Source organism: Mercurialis annua, linkage group LG1-X (assembly GCF_937616625.2).
Source record: "Mercurialis annua linkage group LG1-X, ddMerAnnu1.2, whole genome shotgun sequence".
Classification (NCBI taxonomy): Eukaryota; Viridiplantae; Streptophyta; class Magnoliopsida; order Malpighiales; family Euphorbiaceae; genus Mercurialis; species Mercurialis annua.
In genome coordinates, this window is record NC_065570.1 from 58,029,760 (window position 1) to 58,046,577 (window position 16,818).

The 16,818-nt window shown below is 26.9% G+C and overlaps 2 protein-coding genes across 2 annotated transcripts; one reads left to right on the forward strand and one right to left on the reverse strand.

Annotated features, from left to right (window-relative positions):
- Positions 1–1,399: 1,399 nt before the first annotated feature.
- On the reverse strand, positions 1,400–2,319 carry LOC126677434 (uncharacterized). Its single transcript, XM_050372049.2, has one exon. It carries the CDS (start codon positions 2,060–2,062, stop codon positions 1,598–1,600), a length of 465 nt encoding a protein of 154 aa, XP_050228006.1. The 5' UTR covers positions 2,063–2,319; the 3' UTR covers positions 1,400–1,597.
- A 6,229-nt stretch (positions 2,320–8,548) lies between these two features.
- On the forward strand, positions 8,549–10,305 carry LOC126666077 (lecithin-cholesterol acyltransferase-like 1). Its single transcript, XM_050359037.2, has 2 exons — positions 8,549–9,016; positions 9,293–10,305. The coding sequence occupies exons 1-2, from the start codon at positions 8,631–8,633 to the stop codon at positions 10,203–10,205; spliced, it is 1,299 nt and encodes a 432-aa protein (XP_050214994.1). The 5' UTR covers positions 8,549–8,630; the 3' UTR covers positions 10,206–10,305.
- The last annotated feature ends 6,513 nt before the right edge of the window (positions 10,306–16,818 follow it).

Here is a 16,818-nt window from a genome sequence, read left to right on the forward strand (position 1 = left end):
AACAGTAAAAAACAGGGACGGAACTAGCTTTTATAAAATGGAAAGACATAATCATATAAATATTTTTTTGAAGGAGCGAAACGTATAAAAATAACTATATTTTTAAAAAAATAAAAAAGCTGAAGAGTGTTTTTATAAAAAAAAATTGCAGGGGGCATTCAGGCTATATGCATGGTTCAGCCTCTGGTTAAAAGATTTTTTTTAACAGTTAAAAATTATCTTAAAGAAAAAAACACTTGAAATAGTATAAAAACTGGTTACTTGCCTTTATTTTTGTCCAATTCATATTTACTTATACCAGTTTTTTTTAGGCTTAATTGCGTAAAAAATCACAAACTTTAGCGTGTTTTGCAAATTTAACATAAACTTTCAATTTTGGCAAATTAATACACAAACTTTTGATTTTTGGCAATTTTAGCAACGATCAATTTTTCGTGAAAAAAATGCTGATGTGTACACCGGAATAACCACTATTCCGGCGTCTACAACAACATTTTTCTCTATTTTTTTAAGGAAAATTGATCGGTGCTAAAATTGAAAAAAATTTAAAATTTGTGTATTAATTTGCCAAAATTGAAAGTTTATGTTAAATTTGCAAAACACGCTAAAGTTTATGATTTTTTACGCCATTATACCTTTTTTCTATTTAATGATTGATTATCGAATTTTTATATTTGTGCTGACAAATTTAAAGTTGAATTGATAGAATCATACCGAGGCTGTAAAATTCTCCCTAACAAATTTTAACACTAATGTACACTTATAAATTAAAAATTTGTTTTATATTAAATTTAAACTCTATATGTAATTATATTATTAATACACATTTCACGAACAGGCAAGAACATGTTACATGTGGACAAATGCTGCCACAATGTTAGACTTAAGACTAAAACGTCACTGTTTAAGTAAATAAAAATGGTTGGGTAAATTTGGCTAGCACAGTTTGAATGTTCCATGGCTAGTGAGAGATTCTTATTTAGTGGCTTCTTAATGTTTTCTATAAAGTGGATATAAAACTGTAATCTGTACTAAAAGTTTATAAAATCGAAAAAATTGATAAATATAAATTTTAAATTTGACATACTATAAATTTTAAAATAGTAAAATTATGCTATATAATTCTATATTAATATTGTTTCAAAAAGATTAAAAATTATAACATGGACAATTATCCACCGTACAACTTTCTTAATTATATCTAAACCTAATCACAAAAAAATTGCATACTGATCTAATCATTAATTATTAAAAAATTAGAAAAAACCATACGTCAGTAAGAGTTTATTAAGGTAATAATGCTTGTTTAACCCTAATTAATTAAACTTTTTTAAAAATTGCTCTACTAGTATGATTAAGCTAATTTCTTTTGCATAGCATCAGTGTTTGATGCCTACAGTTGAAAATCTTCAGTTCTTATTCCTTTCAATTGGGAGTTGGATTACAAGAAAAACATTCTTCAATACACTAAATTACAATTTAACTACCTTTACAAACAAAATCTTTCACTTTAACCCAAAAAAACAACAAAAAAACAAACCTTAATTTTCAATGCAATCAGCTCTTCCAAATCTGAAATTTCCATTTCCTTTGGTAATCAAAAGGCAGCACCTGATGATCTTCCAGCAACAGTTCTACTTCTAGGGTACATATCAGCTCTCTTAGAACCACCAACACTGCCTTCTTCATCGCCATTTTCTTCATCAATCCGACCCATAAATCCCATGCCCACACTCACACTCTTGGGCAGTTGTTTCTTCTGTTGCTCTTCTTTATGTTGCTGTAATAACATATCAATCTCGTTTTTATGTCCCAGACTTCTAACGGACGCAGCCCTAATTAGATCGCCGTAGTCATCGCCGGCGCTGGCGCTCGATATAGTTGACCCCATGCTATAGCTCTTGGGCAGCTCGCCTTTTGGCATGGATCTCGAATGGCCATATGTTCTTGTTGCGCAGCCTGTGATGCTTTTTACGTAAAGATCTCTTGCTTTCCCCAATACTCTTAATGGAGTTGAAACTATTTTCATCAGTTTGCTCTGCTTTTGCTTCTTGGTCCTCATACTTTCAACTAATTCAAGATTTTGAAACTAAAACTATTGAGAATCGATATCGGTTTTCTTTCTTAATTTATTTTTTTAAAAGAAGTTTTTGGGATATAAATATGGAGAGTTGAATATGTATTATAGGAAGAAGAAAGAGAAATGGATTTAGACTATTCTGGAGCACACCGGATTGGAAAAAAGCTGTGTTTTTCTATAAGAATTGAAACGATGATTGGAAAATTAAATAATTACTTTTATTCGGTTTTGAATTGTTAAGCCTCTACTTTTACGTCTTCCATTGTCTTATCCATTTGCTGACTCATCTCACGGCATTTTTTATTTTTGTCTATCTTTAAATTTTCCAGCCAAACTTGAAGGAGAAACAACAATTATTCATAATCTCATAAAACAAAATTGTTAATAATTATTAATTCTTACGTGACATAGTAAGACTATTAATTTTTTATTTATAATATGACACGATGATATAATTAGATTCAAATCTTCAATCGATAGAGATTATATTAATTAACAATTTAATTAGTTTTTAGATTGAAACTATTTATTAATTAATGTTTTTAATAAATCATCATGTTTCATATTAGTATAAAATAATAATTTTAAATAATGGATAAAATTTACTTATTTACTGTTATGTAATGTATTATTGATATTATTCATTTTTTTTTTGAAAGGATATTATTCATCTGTTAAATTAACTTTTTTTGGAATGTATAAAAATCTGGTGTAACACCAATAAGTTATAACTCAAATGGTATAAGCGCTGAGCAGTAAACTGCTAAGTCGTGGGTTCAATTTCTCCCACAAGCGCTCCAACCTTTCCAAATTATCAAAAAAAAAAAAAAATTGGTGTAACAATTAATATGAATTCGAGCTTTCATTTTTTTGATATGCATTTGAATTCATTAGTCTTAAATTTTAATATAATTTATCTTATAGTTGAATGATTAAACATCAAATTAAATTATTATTCATCTGTTCAATTACGTTTTAGTCAAAATTGCGTTAATATATAATTCTGACTGTTTGTTTTCTTATTTGTTCTGAAATTATTTTAGCTGACTATTGAATATAGGAAATTAGTAATGTAGGAGTCAACACTCAAATCTGCTGCGGTGTTTTTGGAATAGTAATTACTTAATGTGAAAATTAATGCAGAAGAAGTCGCATGTAGTTTGCAATTAATTGAGCAGCTATTCATCAAAAAAAATTAATTGAGCAGCTTCCTTTAATTTCAAAAGTATTTATTTGCGACACCCAACCTTAAGCCGATAGGCATTATTTTGGACTAATTCATTAATTGTTTAGCTTGAAAGTTGAAAGTAGTACTAGTAGTTGCTACCTCCGTTCTTTTTTATTTGTCCATTTAGTCAATTTTATTTATCTATAAATAGTTATCCATTTAGAAATCCCATGTGATATTAGCTACTTATCTTCCAAGTTTACCCATCCCTAATAAATGACTCTATGTTTTAATTTAAAAGGCATTTATTAACTAATAGGGCTATATTAGTATTTTTCTTTATAAATTAATACAAAATAAGCACTATCTTGGTATGTGCAATATTAGCTAAATGGACAACTAAAAAAGAACGGAGGGAGTACTTGTTGTGTTTCATAAATGTTTCCCATTATTAATTGCTTTTTGATACTCCCTCCGTTCTTTTTTAATTGTCTATTTAGCAAAATATATTTATCTCTAATTAGTTGTCCATTTAGGATTTCAATGTGATTTTAGCTATTATCTTCCAAATTTACCCATTCCTAATAAATGACTCTGTGTTTTAACTTAAAAGACATTTATTAACTAATAGGGTTATATTAGTATTTCTCTTATAAATCAAGATAAAAGGAGCACTATTTTGGTATGTGTAATATTGGCTAAATGGACAACTAAAAAAGAACGGAGGGAGTACTAAAAGTCTATACGCTTTACTATTGATAACGTAATTTTAAAATTGATTGATAAAAATTTAGTAATAGCCAGTTTTAATGATTCAAAATCTTTTTTATTACTCACTTCATCCCATTTTAAGAGTATCATTTATTTTTATACACATAATATTAAATTATCTTTATATTTTCATGTATTTTTTTATTTTGCCCCTATTAATAATAATGGAATTTTTTATAGAATTCCTTTAAGATGACTAAAAGAAGAGTAAAAAGAGAAATTCAATGGAAAAATATTTCAAAAATAAAATGGGACTTTCTAAATGGAACATTCTAAATTGGAATATGTGACTTTTTAAATGAGACGGAGCGAGTACAAGTTACAAGAGGTGTTCTGAATAGGTATTAATTATGAGACGATATCTTTAAACCTTTTGTATTTAGATAAACACTCACTCGAACCGTATAAATCTCTAACGAAAGACGAATTCTAATCTCAAATTTTAAACGGCTACATATATGAGTACCAAAAAAGTGTCTTACAAACTCAAATACACCTCAAGATTCTTATGATTTATTTTATCTAACTCAACTTGATTCGAATGTCTTTATTTAAATTGCAGTCAAGTTGTTGTATGGTGGTGGTATAATTAAATTAAATTTTTTTAATTTAATAAAAATATCACAAAAACTACAATCATTCAATGATTACGGCATGAGTAAAATCGGATCCCATTGGTAAAATTGAGTTTATATAGCTATAACTACAATAAAAATCTTCAAAATCAAATTATAATTGACAAAAAAATAGATATATTGATAAAAACAGCCAACCTTTTGAAATATATTTCAGAGTTATTTCGCCAATAATTTTTTATAGAAATTTCCATGAGGAGGCAACCAACTTGCAAATTAGTGGTTGAGTGGGCCAACTCATATTAGAAAAATCCATGGGCGCCCACTGGGAAAGAGACAATTAGCTTGAAATGCCAATACTGGCTGCAAACGACAATGCGTGTTGGAGAAAGAAAAATTGGTCTCACAAGAAAAAAAAAACTCTTTTGCAGTTGATTAGCAAAAGCATTAATGATGTAGAAATTTGTTAATTATACAATTAAAACAAACAAAGAAATTTGGGCCATTATACAATTACTACTTTAAAAAAAAAACTTGGATCATTATACAATGGCAAAAGATATATAAAAAAAAATCTTTAAATTATTGAAAAAAAAAGGCCGAAGGTACAAAAAAAACCCTGAACTTTTCGGGAAAATACAAGACAGTCCTTTTACTTTTTTTGGGTTCAAAACGACCCCTCAATTTTTTTTTCGAACAAAAAACCCCTTCCGTCCAAAATCTCTGTTAAATGATGACGTGGCACATATGGAAAAAATTCAAAAACAGCCTTAATGTTTGAAAAACTTACCAAATTTATACTTATAATCTTTTTTAACACATTTCACCATCTTTTTCTTTTAAATATCTATAATTAAATAAAATTATAAGTTAAAATCACTTAAAACTCAATTAAACCAATCGAAACATAATTAAACACTTCAAAACACAATTAAAACAAATAGAAATCTAATTAAATACATTAAAACTTAATTAAACACTACAAAACACAATTAAAAATTTAATTAAACACATCGAAATTCATTTAAACCAATAGAAATTTAATTAGACACGTCAAAACTCAATCGGAATTCACTTAAATTTTTTAAAATCTTACCAAAAAATCATTTTTTAAAAAAAGAAAATAATCCTCTTTGAGAGGATGAACAGGATTTGAGGATGAACAAGACCTGTTCATCCTCAAAAGAGGATGAACAGCTCGTGTTCATCCTCTTTTGAGGATGAACAGTTTTCATCTAGGATTGAAAAAAAAAATTAAAAAATTGAATAGACGTTGCGGCGGGTTCCGGCGGTGGATTCGGTAGTTGGCGGCGATTTTAAAATTGATTCGTTTTTTTCAATTAAATCTCATTAGTGTTTTATTAGAATTAATTAGGATGAAAATTAAGTAGATTTTTTTAGAGGTTTTTAAGTGAAGAAGAGGGTGAAAATGATTAAAATGTTCATAAGTATAAAATTGGTAAGTCTTTTAAACATTAAGGATGTTTTTAAACTTTTTTCTTATGTGCCACGTCATCAGTTAACGGAGATTTTGGACGGAAGGAGTTTTTTGTTCGGAAAAAAAATTGAAGGGTCTTTTTGGACCCAAAAAAAGTAAAAGGGCTGTCTTGTACTTTCTCGAAAAGTTCAGGGGTTTTTTTGTACCTTCGGCCAAAAAAAACACATAAATTTTTTAAGTTTTTTCTGGGCCTCTTAGACCCTCGATGTTTTCAAATTGGGCAAAAAGATATTCTAATTTTTTTGGAAATAGCATATAAGCCTTTTTAATTTATTGTTTTGGACACTTAACCCTTCAAATTTTTGGTAAATATTTTAAACATTAAAATTATTTTTGAACCTTTTTTTTATATGGTTATAAGAGACATGTCATTAATAAACGAGTATTTCTAATGGTGTTGGATAAAAGGGGTTATTTGTTCTATATTAAAAAATAAAAAGGGTTTAATTGTTCTTAAAAATAATTTAAGGGTTAATTTGTACTTTTATGAAAAGTACGAGGGTTTTTGTACCTTTTATTTTATATAATTTTAAAATATTGTTTTTTAAAATTCAAAATTTTACAACTTTTATTAACTCCGACTAATTTTTTAATTTTTATAATTATATTTCAAATTAAAAATTTATTGTAGTTATATCCATTTTCAAATTGTGCATTAACTTTACCTACGTGCCATTGTCACGTATTATCACAAGCTAACACCTTCAAAGACCGTATAGGCCAATTAGATGGTAAAATGTCAAAAAACATTATCAACTTGTTATCGAATAATGCATACATAATCAGATATTAAGTTCAGATTTAAAAATATACTTAATTACTTCAAAACCATTCCATTTGAGACTTAATTACAAAATTAAAAAAAATTGTTGTACTTAATGAAAATTGTAAAAGTTTAAATTTAAAAAGTAGTTTATCCTTTAAAAAAACATCAAATATTTTTGGCGATGGATCATATACTTCTGTAAAAGTTGGATGATTTAAAATGCCAAAGTGCATGAACCACATTTCTAAATTCTAATAAACATTAACGGATGAAAGTGTTACATTTGAATGAAACATGCAGTGTATTGAGAGAAAGAAGGTGGAAAGATGAATTAAATATTGACATCCGACCATTATTCAACTAAAATGCAATATTGGTAATTTGGTATATATCCAAGATAAACATAACCATAAGAACTTTAAGAAGTTTATTTATTTTAAATAACTGTTATGCAAATTAAATTTCAACCAAAAGTATTTTAAATACTTATAATAAATTAATTAATTTAAAAATATAATAAAGAAAAATATGTAAATTTTGTACTACTAGTTTCGCATTACGTGCTACGCACGTGGCTCGTAATGTAACTCGTCAATTTAATTATTATTTAAATTTGTTATAATTACATTAATTTATTTTATTTATAATTAATGTCAAATTATTTAGAGATTTTGTTTATCACCCATATAGTAATCACAATCATCAAGGGTACTATTGTCTAACTCAAAAAATCATGGAGTACAAACATCAATTTGTGGTATGCGAAAATCAGTACCCTTATTCGTTTATATACATCTACTATTACTACAAAAATTATTTATTAAATTTACCAAAAGGCCTATAAAATAGTAAATTAGTTAGCAAAATAATTGGTTGAACTTTATTCGTCTTATTGAAATCAAATTCTTTAAATCCATATTCAAATCAACTTCTAATTCCAATTACATTCTATTTTTAATTATTAAATTAAAATTTTAATTTATAATCAATTAGTTAATGACCATAAAATCTGTAAATACATAATAACTTTAAAAAGATTATTTGGTAAATTTGATTGTCCCCCCCACCACCATCCCCATCCGTGCTTTTATATCTAGTATAGATATAGATATATAGTATAGATTAGTTTGGAAAGGAAGCAATAATTAACATGAAAAGATAAACGGTATATTTTTAATTTTGACATACAAAGGTATAATAGAATTTCATTTGTATGGTATTTTAAAAAAATACAATTGGTTTTGGTAGCATATTAAAAGTCTTTAAATATAATCAGGTTGTAAATTTTAAATTTAATATGTCTGTTCTGAATTTTACTAAAGAAATTAAGTTTTACAAAATTTAAATTTAACAGATAAGTCTTATTCCACAATTTTACTTTTATGAAATAAAAAAGAGAAAAACTAATAATTAATGTTATTTAATATTTTTGATTTACACTAATTCACATCTAATTAATAAAATACGAGTTTTTCAATAAATATTTTTGAGAAAATAAACATAAAAAAGTAGAAAAACAATTGAATGTCAAATAAAAAAAATCAAAATCAAATATCTAGCTCCGAAGTCTGAAGTGTAGACACCTACCCTCATTTTGTTATGGGTCAAAATAAAAATTGAGCCTCTGAAATAAGTAGAAGTAGGGTTTAGAAGCCCAATTCGTTTTCTTGTGAAATATTGGGCAATTGAGAATTGCAGCGTGGCATATTCTCCACTGCAAATGTATCTACGATTATCCCATTCTTTCAGGCAGCCAATGTCAAAAACAAGCCATGAAGATATGCAGACTTAAATTAGGAATAGCGTTATTAGCCATTATGCTCTTACACACGTGTCAACCATCTACTAAGCTCCACCCTGTAATCATAGTTCCTGGAAGTGGCGGAAATCAGCTGGAAGCTAGACTAACCAGTAGCTATAAGCCCACCAGCCTACTGTGCAACCGTTGGTTTCCATTAATTAAGCAGAAGGAGGGGTGGTTTAGGCTATGGTTCGACCCAAGCGTCATGCTACCTCCATTTACACACTGTTTGGCTGATCGTTTGATGCTCTATTACCATCAAGATTTGGATGATTACTGCAATGCCCCTGGGATTGAGACCAGAGTCCCTCATTTTGGCTCAACCGACTCACTTCTCTGCCTTGACCCTAATCTCAAGTAACTCATTTTTTTATGTGCTATGTATATAATGTAGACATGTGCATTCGATTCCACATCATTGTTTGTATTTACATCTTCATTAATATATTCTAACTTTGGGGAAAAAAAAAAAACTAAACTCAAATATGATAGGATGTTGAATTAAATAGTGTCAAATGCCATATATACACCGAAAGATATATAATTTTAAATGGCGAACTGAAGTCATACAAGAAGTTAAGTTCAATATAAAAATGTCTCGATGATTATAGAGGTTAATTTTTGAACTCACAGGGCTGTCACGGAATACATGGCACCACTAGTGCAATCGCTACAAGAAATTGGCTACATTGATGGTGAATCACTCTTCGGAGCTCCGTATGATTTTCGATACGGATTAGCAGCAAAAGGTCATCCATGTAAGGTAGGTTCAAAGTTCTTACAAGATCTAAAACAAGTAATAGAAAAGGCAAGCAGTCAAAATGGAGGAAAGCCAGTAATAATTCTGTCCCACAGTTTAGGAGGTCTATTTGCACTTCAACTCCTCAACAGAAATTCAATTTCTTGGAGAAAAAAATATATCAAACACTTTATAGCACTTTCCGCCCCATGGGGGGGAAGTGTTCAATTAATGCTTACTTTAGCTTCAGGCAATACACTTGGTGTACCCTTTGTGGATCCATTGCTAGTAAGAGGAGAACAGAGAAGTTCAGAGACTAATATATGGCTTTTACCAAACCCTAAAATCTTCGGTACCAACGAACTGGTTACCACGCCAAATGCGACTTATTCGTCGTATGATATTCCGCAATTTCTTAACGATATTGGATTTCCTGAAGGGGTTTATCCTTATGAATCACGGATTTTACCCTTAATACTGGAGGAAGGGCTAATTGCCCCGGAGGTTCCGATTACGTGCATAATTGGGAGTGGAGTGGAGACGGCTGAGAGTTTGATTTATGGTGGAAATAATGGATTTGATGAGCAACCTACTGTTGTTAATGGAGATGGAGATGGGACGGTGAACATGGCTAGCTTGTTAGCATTGGAGACGATGTGGAGTAATGGTAAGGAAAATCAAGACCTTAAGGTGATAAGGCTTCATGGGGTTTCTCATACATCAATACTCAAACAAGATATAGCACTTGATGAAATTATTAGAGAGATTTCGTGTATTAATTCTAATGTCATGAGCTCTGTTTTATAAATATTTTCATGCACATCATGTACTGGAGAAATTATTGTTTTTTCTTTGAGGAAACAGAAATTATTGTTTGGTTGTATAAAAATTAAGACTTAAATAGCAATTTGTCCCCCTTAACTTCGACAATTAACACATAAATTACTTTTATGAGTAAATCAATTATGAGATTGTGGATTATGATCAATTAATCCCATTTTGACAATTTACTCCCTCAACTTATAAGTTAATTGTCCTTCAATTGGCAATTTGGCCCCTCAATTTGTATGTTAATTAGCCAAAATAAGGTTAATTGACCATAGTCACCAAGTTTATGACTGATTTACCCATAAAGTTAATTTATATGTTAATTGTCATTATTTACAAGTTGAGGGGGCAAATTGTTACTTAAGTCCAACAATTAAAAAGCAAATACTTTTAGCTTTCAAGAATAATAAATTTTCGAAATCACCAACAAATATGATTATTTTGAAATTTTACCTCCCGTATATTTTGTTGATATGTTATAGAAAAATTAATTTTACAATGGTTAAACTACAAAAGAGGTACCTATATTTTGTGGAGCTACAATATTTTGTTAATTTACCTAAATAAGCTCTATTTCTTTTTTCAAAGATATATATTTTATAGTAAAATTGAAGTATATTAAAATAAATCAAAAGTCAAAAAACTAAAAACAACAAATTCAACCTAACAACTGATCTACTGAAAAATTAATAAAACAAACAATACAAAGATTATAGGAGGAGACTTTGACGGTGCAAAAACAATTTGAGAAGATCTTGTGCACCATTTACACTTAGAGAGAAATTTATAACTACTTTTTGTTTTGGGATATATTTCAATCAAACTCAAAAAAGTTTTAAAATCCTCAAGAAACTATAATTTAAAACTCGAACTATCGTCGAAATCTTTTGAGTAATTTAAAATACATACCGACAAACTTAAAATTTCAGAAAAAAACATCAAAATAACACATAAAATCAGAATATTTTAATTAAAAAAACTCATAAAGTGATGATAAATACTATAGATCGGTGAAGAAACAGTAAGTTCCAGCTTAAACCGAAAATTGTAGCTTCTCCACCAAATAAGCTCTACTTCAAGTGAGTTACTTACCACTTTAAGATAATGGTCTAATACAATCTCAGTGTGTGTTTTACTGTTGGAAAGAAACCTATAATCTTAGCATAATGCTATTCTACATTTATACTCTTTAAACTATAACTCATTAATCAATATATTAGGGTTAGACATAGGAATTGAAATAAATAAGTGCTCTATAATATTCATATTACCATTAATATATACTCTTTCAGTTAAATTAATTGGATATCTTTATTATTTTTGATGTTTTAAATTGTAAGTTATTTTTTATTTTTGACAAATAATTTAAAGATTAAAACTCATATATATTTACCCTTGATAAATTGCATAGTTATGTTTAAATGAATTAATTGCAACTTATTTTAATATAAAATGCACCAATAGAAAAACTAGCCATTGATATGCTATTTATATATTTAATATTATATTATAATAGGATAAAATCGTAAAATTAGATAAAATTATTAATTTTAACCAACTTAAATATATTTATAATAATTTTTGTGTTTATCAAATGCTCTATTATTTTGGAAAGGAAACAGTACTCATTTCATCCTATAATATTAATCGTTTTAGACTAAAGCATATTAATTAAGAAAATAATAAATATATTTTAATTTATGTATATATTTATTCACGTATCCACATTAATTACTACTAGTTTTGTCCTAAAATAATTGTTCACTTTTTTTAAAATACTTATCCATTTTAATAAACCACAATTTTTTAAATTAATTTTTTTATATTGGCCCGGTTATAATACTAATTGCTATAAAGAAATATTTTTGATTTATAGTACTTGTCACTTTTGAATATTAAAAGAATATTTATTGCTATTTTTTTTAAATTTATCTATATTGATAAATAATTTAGTAACTTTAAAAAGACTATGCAAACATATATATTATAGTAAATAATATAGACAATTTAATAAAAATATATATAAATCAAAACATATTTATTATTTTTTTTAATCTATCTAAAGTAGCCAAAACGATAAATATTATGTATCGGATAAAGTATCTTATTATAATTCACTATTTATTAAATAAAGTGAAATAGTTTATAATGAGAGTAGTAATAATAAAAAAATATTCACAAATTGAAATACTTCCTCCGTCCCAAAAAGATAGGCGAAATGGTTATTTTGGGAGTCCCAAAATATAGATAAAATTACTATATTAATTTGAATAATCAACATAAAATATCAATATTAACCTTTATTAATTTCAACCACTTTTGTTATATTATATAAATCATCATATAATTATCACTTTATACAATATAAAAATTAATAACAAATTTATTTTTTAAAAATTTAATTACTATTCCAACACAATAATTACCTTTCCCATATAAATTAATAATATTTAAAATATTTACATAATTAAATTAAGGTTATTAGTAGAAGTTAACAAAATATAACTATTTTAACCAATTATTTTTTAATTCTTGTACAAATTCTATTTCGTCTATTTTTATGAGATGGATAAGTATTAATTGTATTTTTTAAATTTGTGTGAAAATGATAAAATAGACAATTTAGTATGAAAAGAGTTTTATTTTTATGTTTGACTGTTCTTTTGTCTCATTAAATTGTTAATTGATTAAAAGATAAATTTTAAACAATAACAATAAATATTTGTTTGAGTCCGTATAAATATGAAATGGAGTGGGCATACAAAATACATATTTAAGTTAAAAAAAATCTGCATCTTGATTTGTAAATAGCGAGTCCGTATATTTTTAGTTTTGTACATATTTGATTACATTATCATGGAAATAAAATGTGATATATTTATGTAGGATTAATATTTTTATAAATAAATTAATTTTCGTCTTTGCTTTCAGTTTATACTAATTTATTAATTTTTTTTTTTTTTTCAACTTTGAATTAAACGCATCTTCGTGTTGAAGATCTAAAATGGGTGAGTTTTTGTTTGGACATCAATTGATAAAGTAGTACTAGTATCTATAGCACGATTACGACCGGTTTAGGAAGGGATTACTATAAGTTGATTAGTTTAAAGTTTAAATATAGATTATGGCGCATTAATTCATATATCCTTTTTCATGCAAGCAAGGGAGTTGTACTCTGTCATCTATGTTTTTGTTTTGTCGGGTTTTCCTTATTGATTCTGTAATTATTTCAATTTTCTGCTTTTTGACTATTTGACCACCCCTTTCCTTTTTTTAGATTTATCATATTGCCCGTTATTTTAAAAATCGAATCGATAACTGAACCGTTAAAATTACCGGGTAAGTCCAACCGGTTTACCCGCCGATTAACATGTACAAAAATAAGCAAAGATATGTAAGCTAAAGTTACTAAACCCTAAAATTATACGCAGCGGCAGCAGGTAATAACTACATATATTTTACTACTTTTTTCCTAAACATGTAATCTAAAGCTAAAATGGATCTATTTTCTCCAAATGATTTTCTTTCTTTCTCATTATGTTTTTTTTTTATTTTATTGAATTGAGTGGTTATTCTTTTTAATTTTTTTAAATCTTTCTTTTACATTTAGATTTTCTAGGTTTTCTTCATTTTTTTTTCTTCATTTAATTTCTCTTTTTTTCTCTTTAGGGTTTCTAAATTCTGAACAACTACAGAAAATGAATTACAAATTTATTTATTTGAATTATGTTTAGATTATTAATTTTTACGAGTTGTTGATGTCTATGTTAGTTAGTGTTTTGAGTATGACTTTTAGATGAGAAGAAGAGCAGTAATAGCGGAGGGGAAGTTTTTGGGACAAAAATAAAACCAGTATCATCAGTATCATATGCATAACCGTTTGAAAAATTATGTATTTGCCTAGGAAAAATTGCAATCCATGAAAATTTTCAAACAAAATTGTCCAATCAGACGGTTCAAGCGATTTTCCGATTTCTCCGGTTCAGTCCGGTTCCGCCGGTCCAATTTGGTTTGATGGGATGTTATTTGGACCGGACTTTGGTTCGACCGATTCAATCGGCTGGTCCGATCCGATTTTTAAAACATTGATATTGCCTTTTAATATGTACTAATAAAACAAGAATATCATTTGCACATTTTGATCGAAACTAAGGATAGGAGGATGGATGAGTTAGAGTAAGAAAGATCCAATTAAAATAGATGTATTTTAGATTCGAATTACTATAAAGATTAAGAGTGAATTTTTTTTAATTCTCACCACTAGAAACGTAAATTGCAAGTAAATTAGTAAGATATTCTCATGTTTTAAATGAAATTACGAGTTTATGTAATATTCATGCGTTTAAAATTTGGAGATATAACTTTGTCTCCCATAAAAATATTGAGTTCGAATAGAAATTAGTTTAGACACATATTATAAAATTATTAAAATTTAATTCAAATGATAATATAACTTATATAGAATTCTAAACGTCAATATATTAATAATATTTTTTTTGTTTTACTAATTAAATTAATGGATAGTAATTGGATTATTGTTAAAATTTATCATTAAAATTTATAGTGCATAACTATTTTAAACTAAAAAAACTTAAAAAAGGAACAAATATACAGAAATAGAGGGAGTATTTATTAATGAAAAAAGGATTTATGTAAAAATCAAAAGTCCGAGTTAATGAAAAATATTTTCAAAAAACTTGCAGATGATACATACATCTCCACTCTAGTGCTAAAAATACATCACAATGCTATAATTTGACATTTAGTATAAAAACACATCTCCATTGCACTTGTATTTCATTTGCTAAATTTAGCATATGCTAAATTTTGTGCCAAATTTGTTAGAAAGTTTAGTATATGCCAAATTTTATTATATATAAATTATTTACAGATCTGCCATCAATAATGATAATCACTTATAAAATTATAAATTTAGCATTTAATTTAGCATTTTGCAATGGAGTGAATTTCAATAAGAGCATCCACAATGGAGTGCTATTTTTTATGCTATATTTAGCATGGAAAAATGACAAAATGCTACATTTAACATACCTTTTAAATTTTATCTCCAATGCAAAATGCCAAAATAAATGTTAGAATTGTTTACTATGATAATTTTTTATCATTAGATTTTAAAAATTCAATCATATGCTTAATAATTTTTTTTTATAATATACTATAATCACGTACAGAAGTGATGCCCTTCGGCTCGGTAAATATGAAACAAATAATCTTTTTTATTTAATATAATAATAAATTCTTTTAAATAGAATACTTATGTGAATTGATGAATTATATACAAATAAAAAAAATTACAGATTATTCAATATGTTAGCGTGTGGTCTATAAATAAAAAATTTAATCAATAGAGATCGTAAAAATAAAAAAAAAGAGCATGAAATTTAAAGTAAAAATAAATAATAAATAAATACAAAGAAAACAATGGTAGAATTTTAATTAAAAATGAATTTTGATTGGTTGTTAAAATTTAGCATATACTATAAGAGCATCTCCAATGCAATGCTAAAATGAAGTGCTAATGCCATAATTTAGCATTTAATCTTAAAATACATCTCCAATGCAGTGCTATAGTTTGTGCTAAATTTAGCATATGCTATATCACGTGCTAAATTTAGCACGGACTATAGCATATGCTAAAATTCAATAACCAATAGCAATTCACTATTAATTACAATTTTACCACGGTCATTTTTTGCATTTATTATTTTAACCTACTTTTTTTATTTTATTTTACTTTTTTCATCTTAAATTTTGTGCTTCTATTTAATTTTACAACATCGATTTGATTTTTTAATAGTAGACAATACGTCAATATAATAAAAAAATTAAATAATTTCTTTTTATATAATTCATCGATTCTTTTAATTGTATCTTTTGAAAAGCTCATTATTAAATTAAAAAAAATATTACATAAATTTTAGTTTAAAATATTTAATTAAAAAAATTATTAAATAATTAGCAATTAATAAAATTAAGAGATAATTATCTTAATAAATAATTATAACATTTCTTTTTAACTTTGTGCATTGGAGTAAAATTTGAAATGCTATGCTATCTATAGCATTTTACCACTTTTTCATGCTAAATTTAGCATAAAAAGTAGCATCCCATTGGAGATGCTCTAATGGATGCTAAATTTAACATGCAATATAGCATATGCTAAATTTAGCATGGAATATAGCACTGCATTGGAGTTGAATTTTATGTTTCGATGCTAAATTATAGAATTAGCAAGTCAATTTAACATTGCATTGTGGATGCTCTAATATGTGTTATACATAGCATTTTATCTTATTTTGTGCTAAAAATAACATAAAAAAACTACATGCAATGGAGATGCTCTAATAAAGTTTTAATTTAAAATGTTTCAAAAAAAGTTTTATTCAAACATTTATAGTAAAAAATTACTTTAAGAAAAGTAACCATATGGAGTAAGCAGATAATGAGGATGACCAAAGTTAATGACTGCACGTGTGGCGCACGGTCATCAAAGATTCAGTCACGAGACTATATTATAAAAGCCTATAATATCACAATTCCCATTCTACCCTTTGAATTATTTTTAATTTCA

Excerpts from the sequence above, each read along its gene's own strand:
- LOC126666077 (XM_050359037.2), top strand. The coding sequence starts at position 8,631 with ATGAAGATATGCAGACTTAAATTAGGAATAGCGTTATTAGCCATTATG. Across the intron at positions 9,017-9,292 it reads TGCCTTGACCCTAATCTCAA|GGCTGTCACGGAATACATGG; the intron begins GTAACTCATTTT and ends TTGAACTCACAG.
- LOC126677434 (XM_050372049.2), bottom strand. The coding sequence starts at position 2,062 with ATGAGGACCAAGAAGCAAAAGCAGAGCAAACTGATGAAAATAGTTTCA.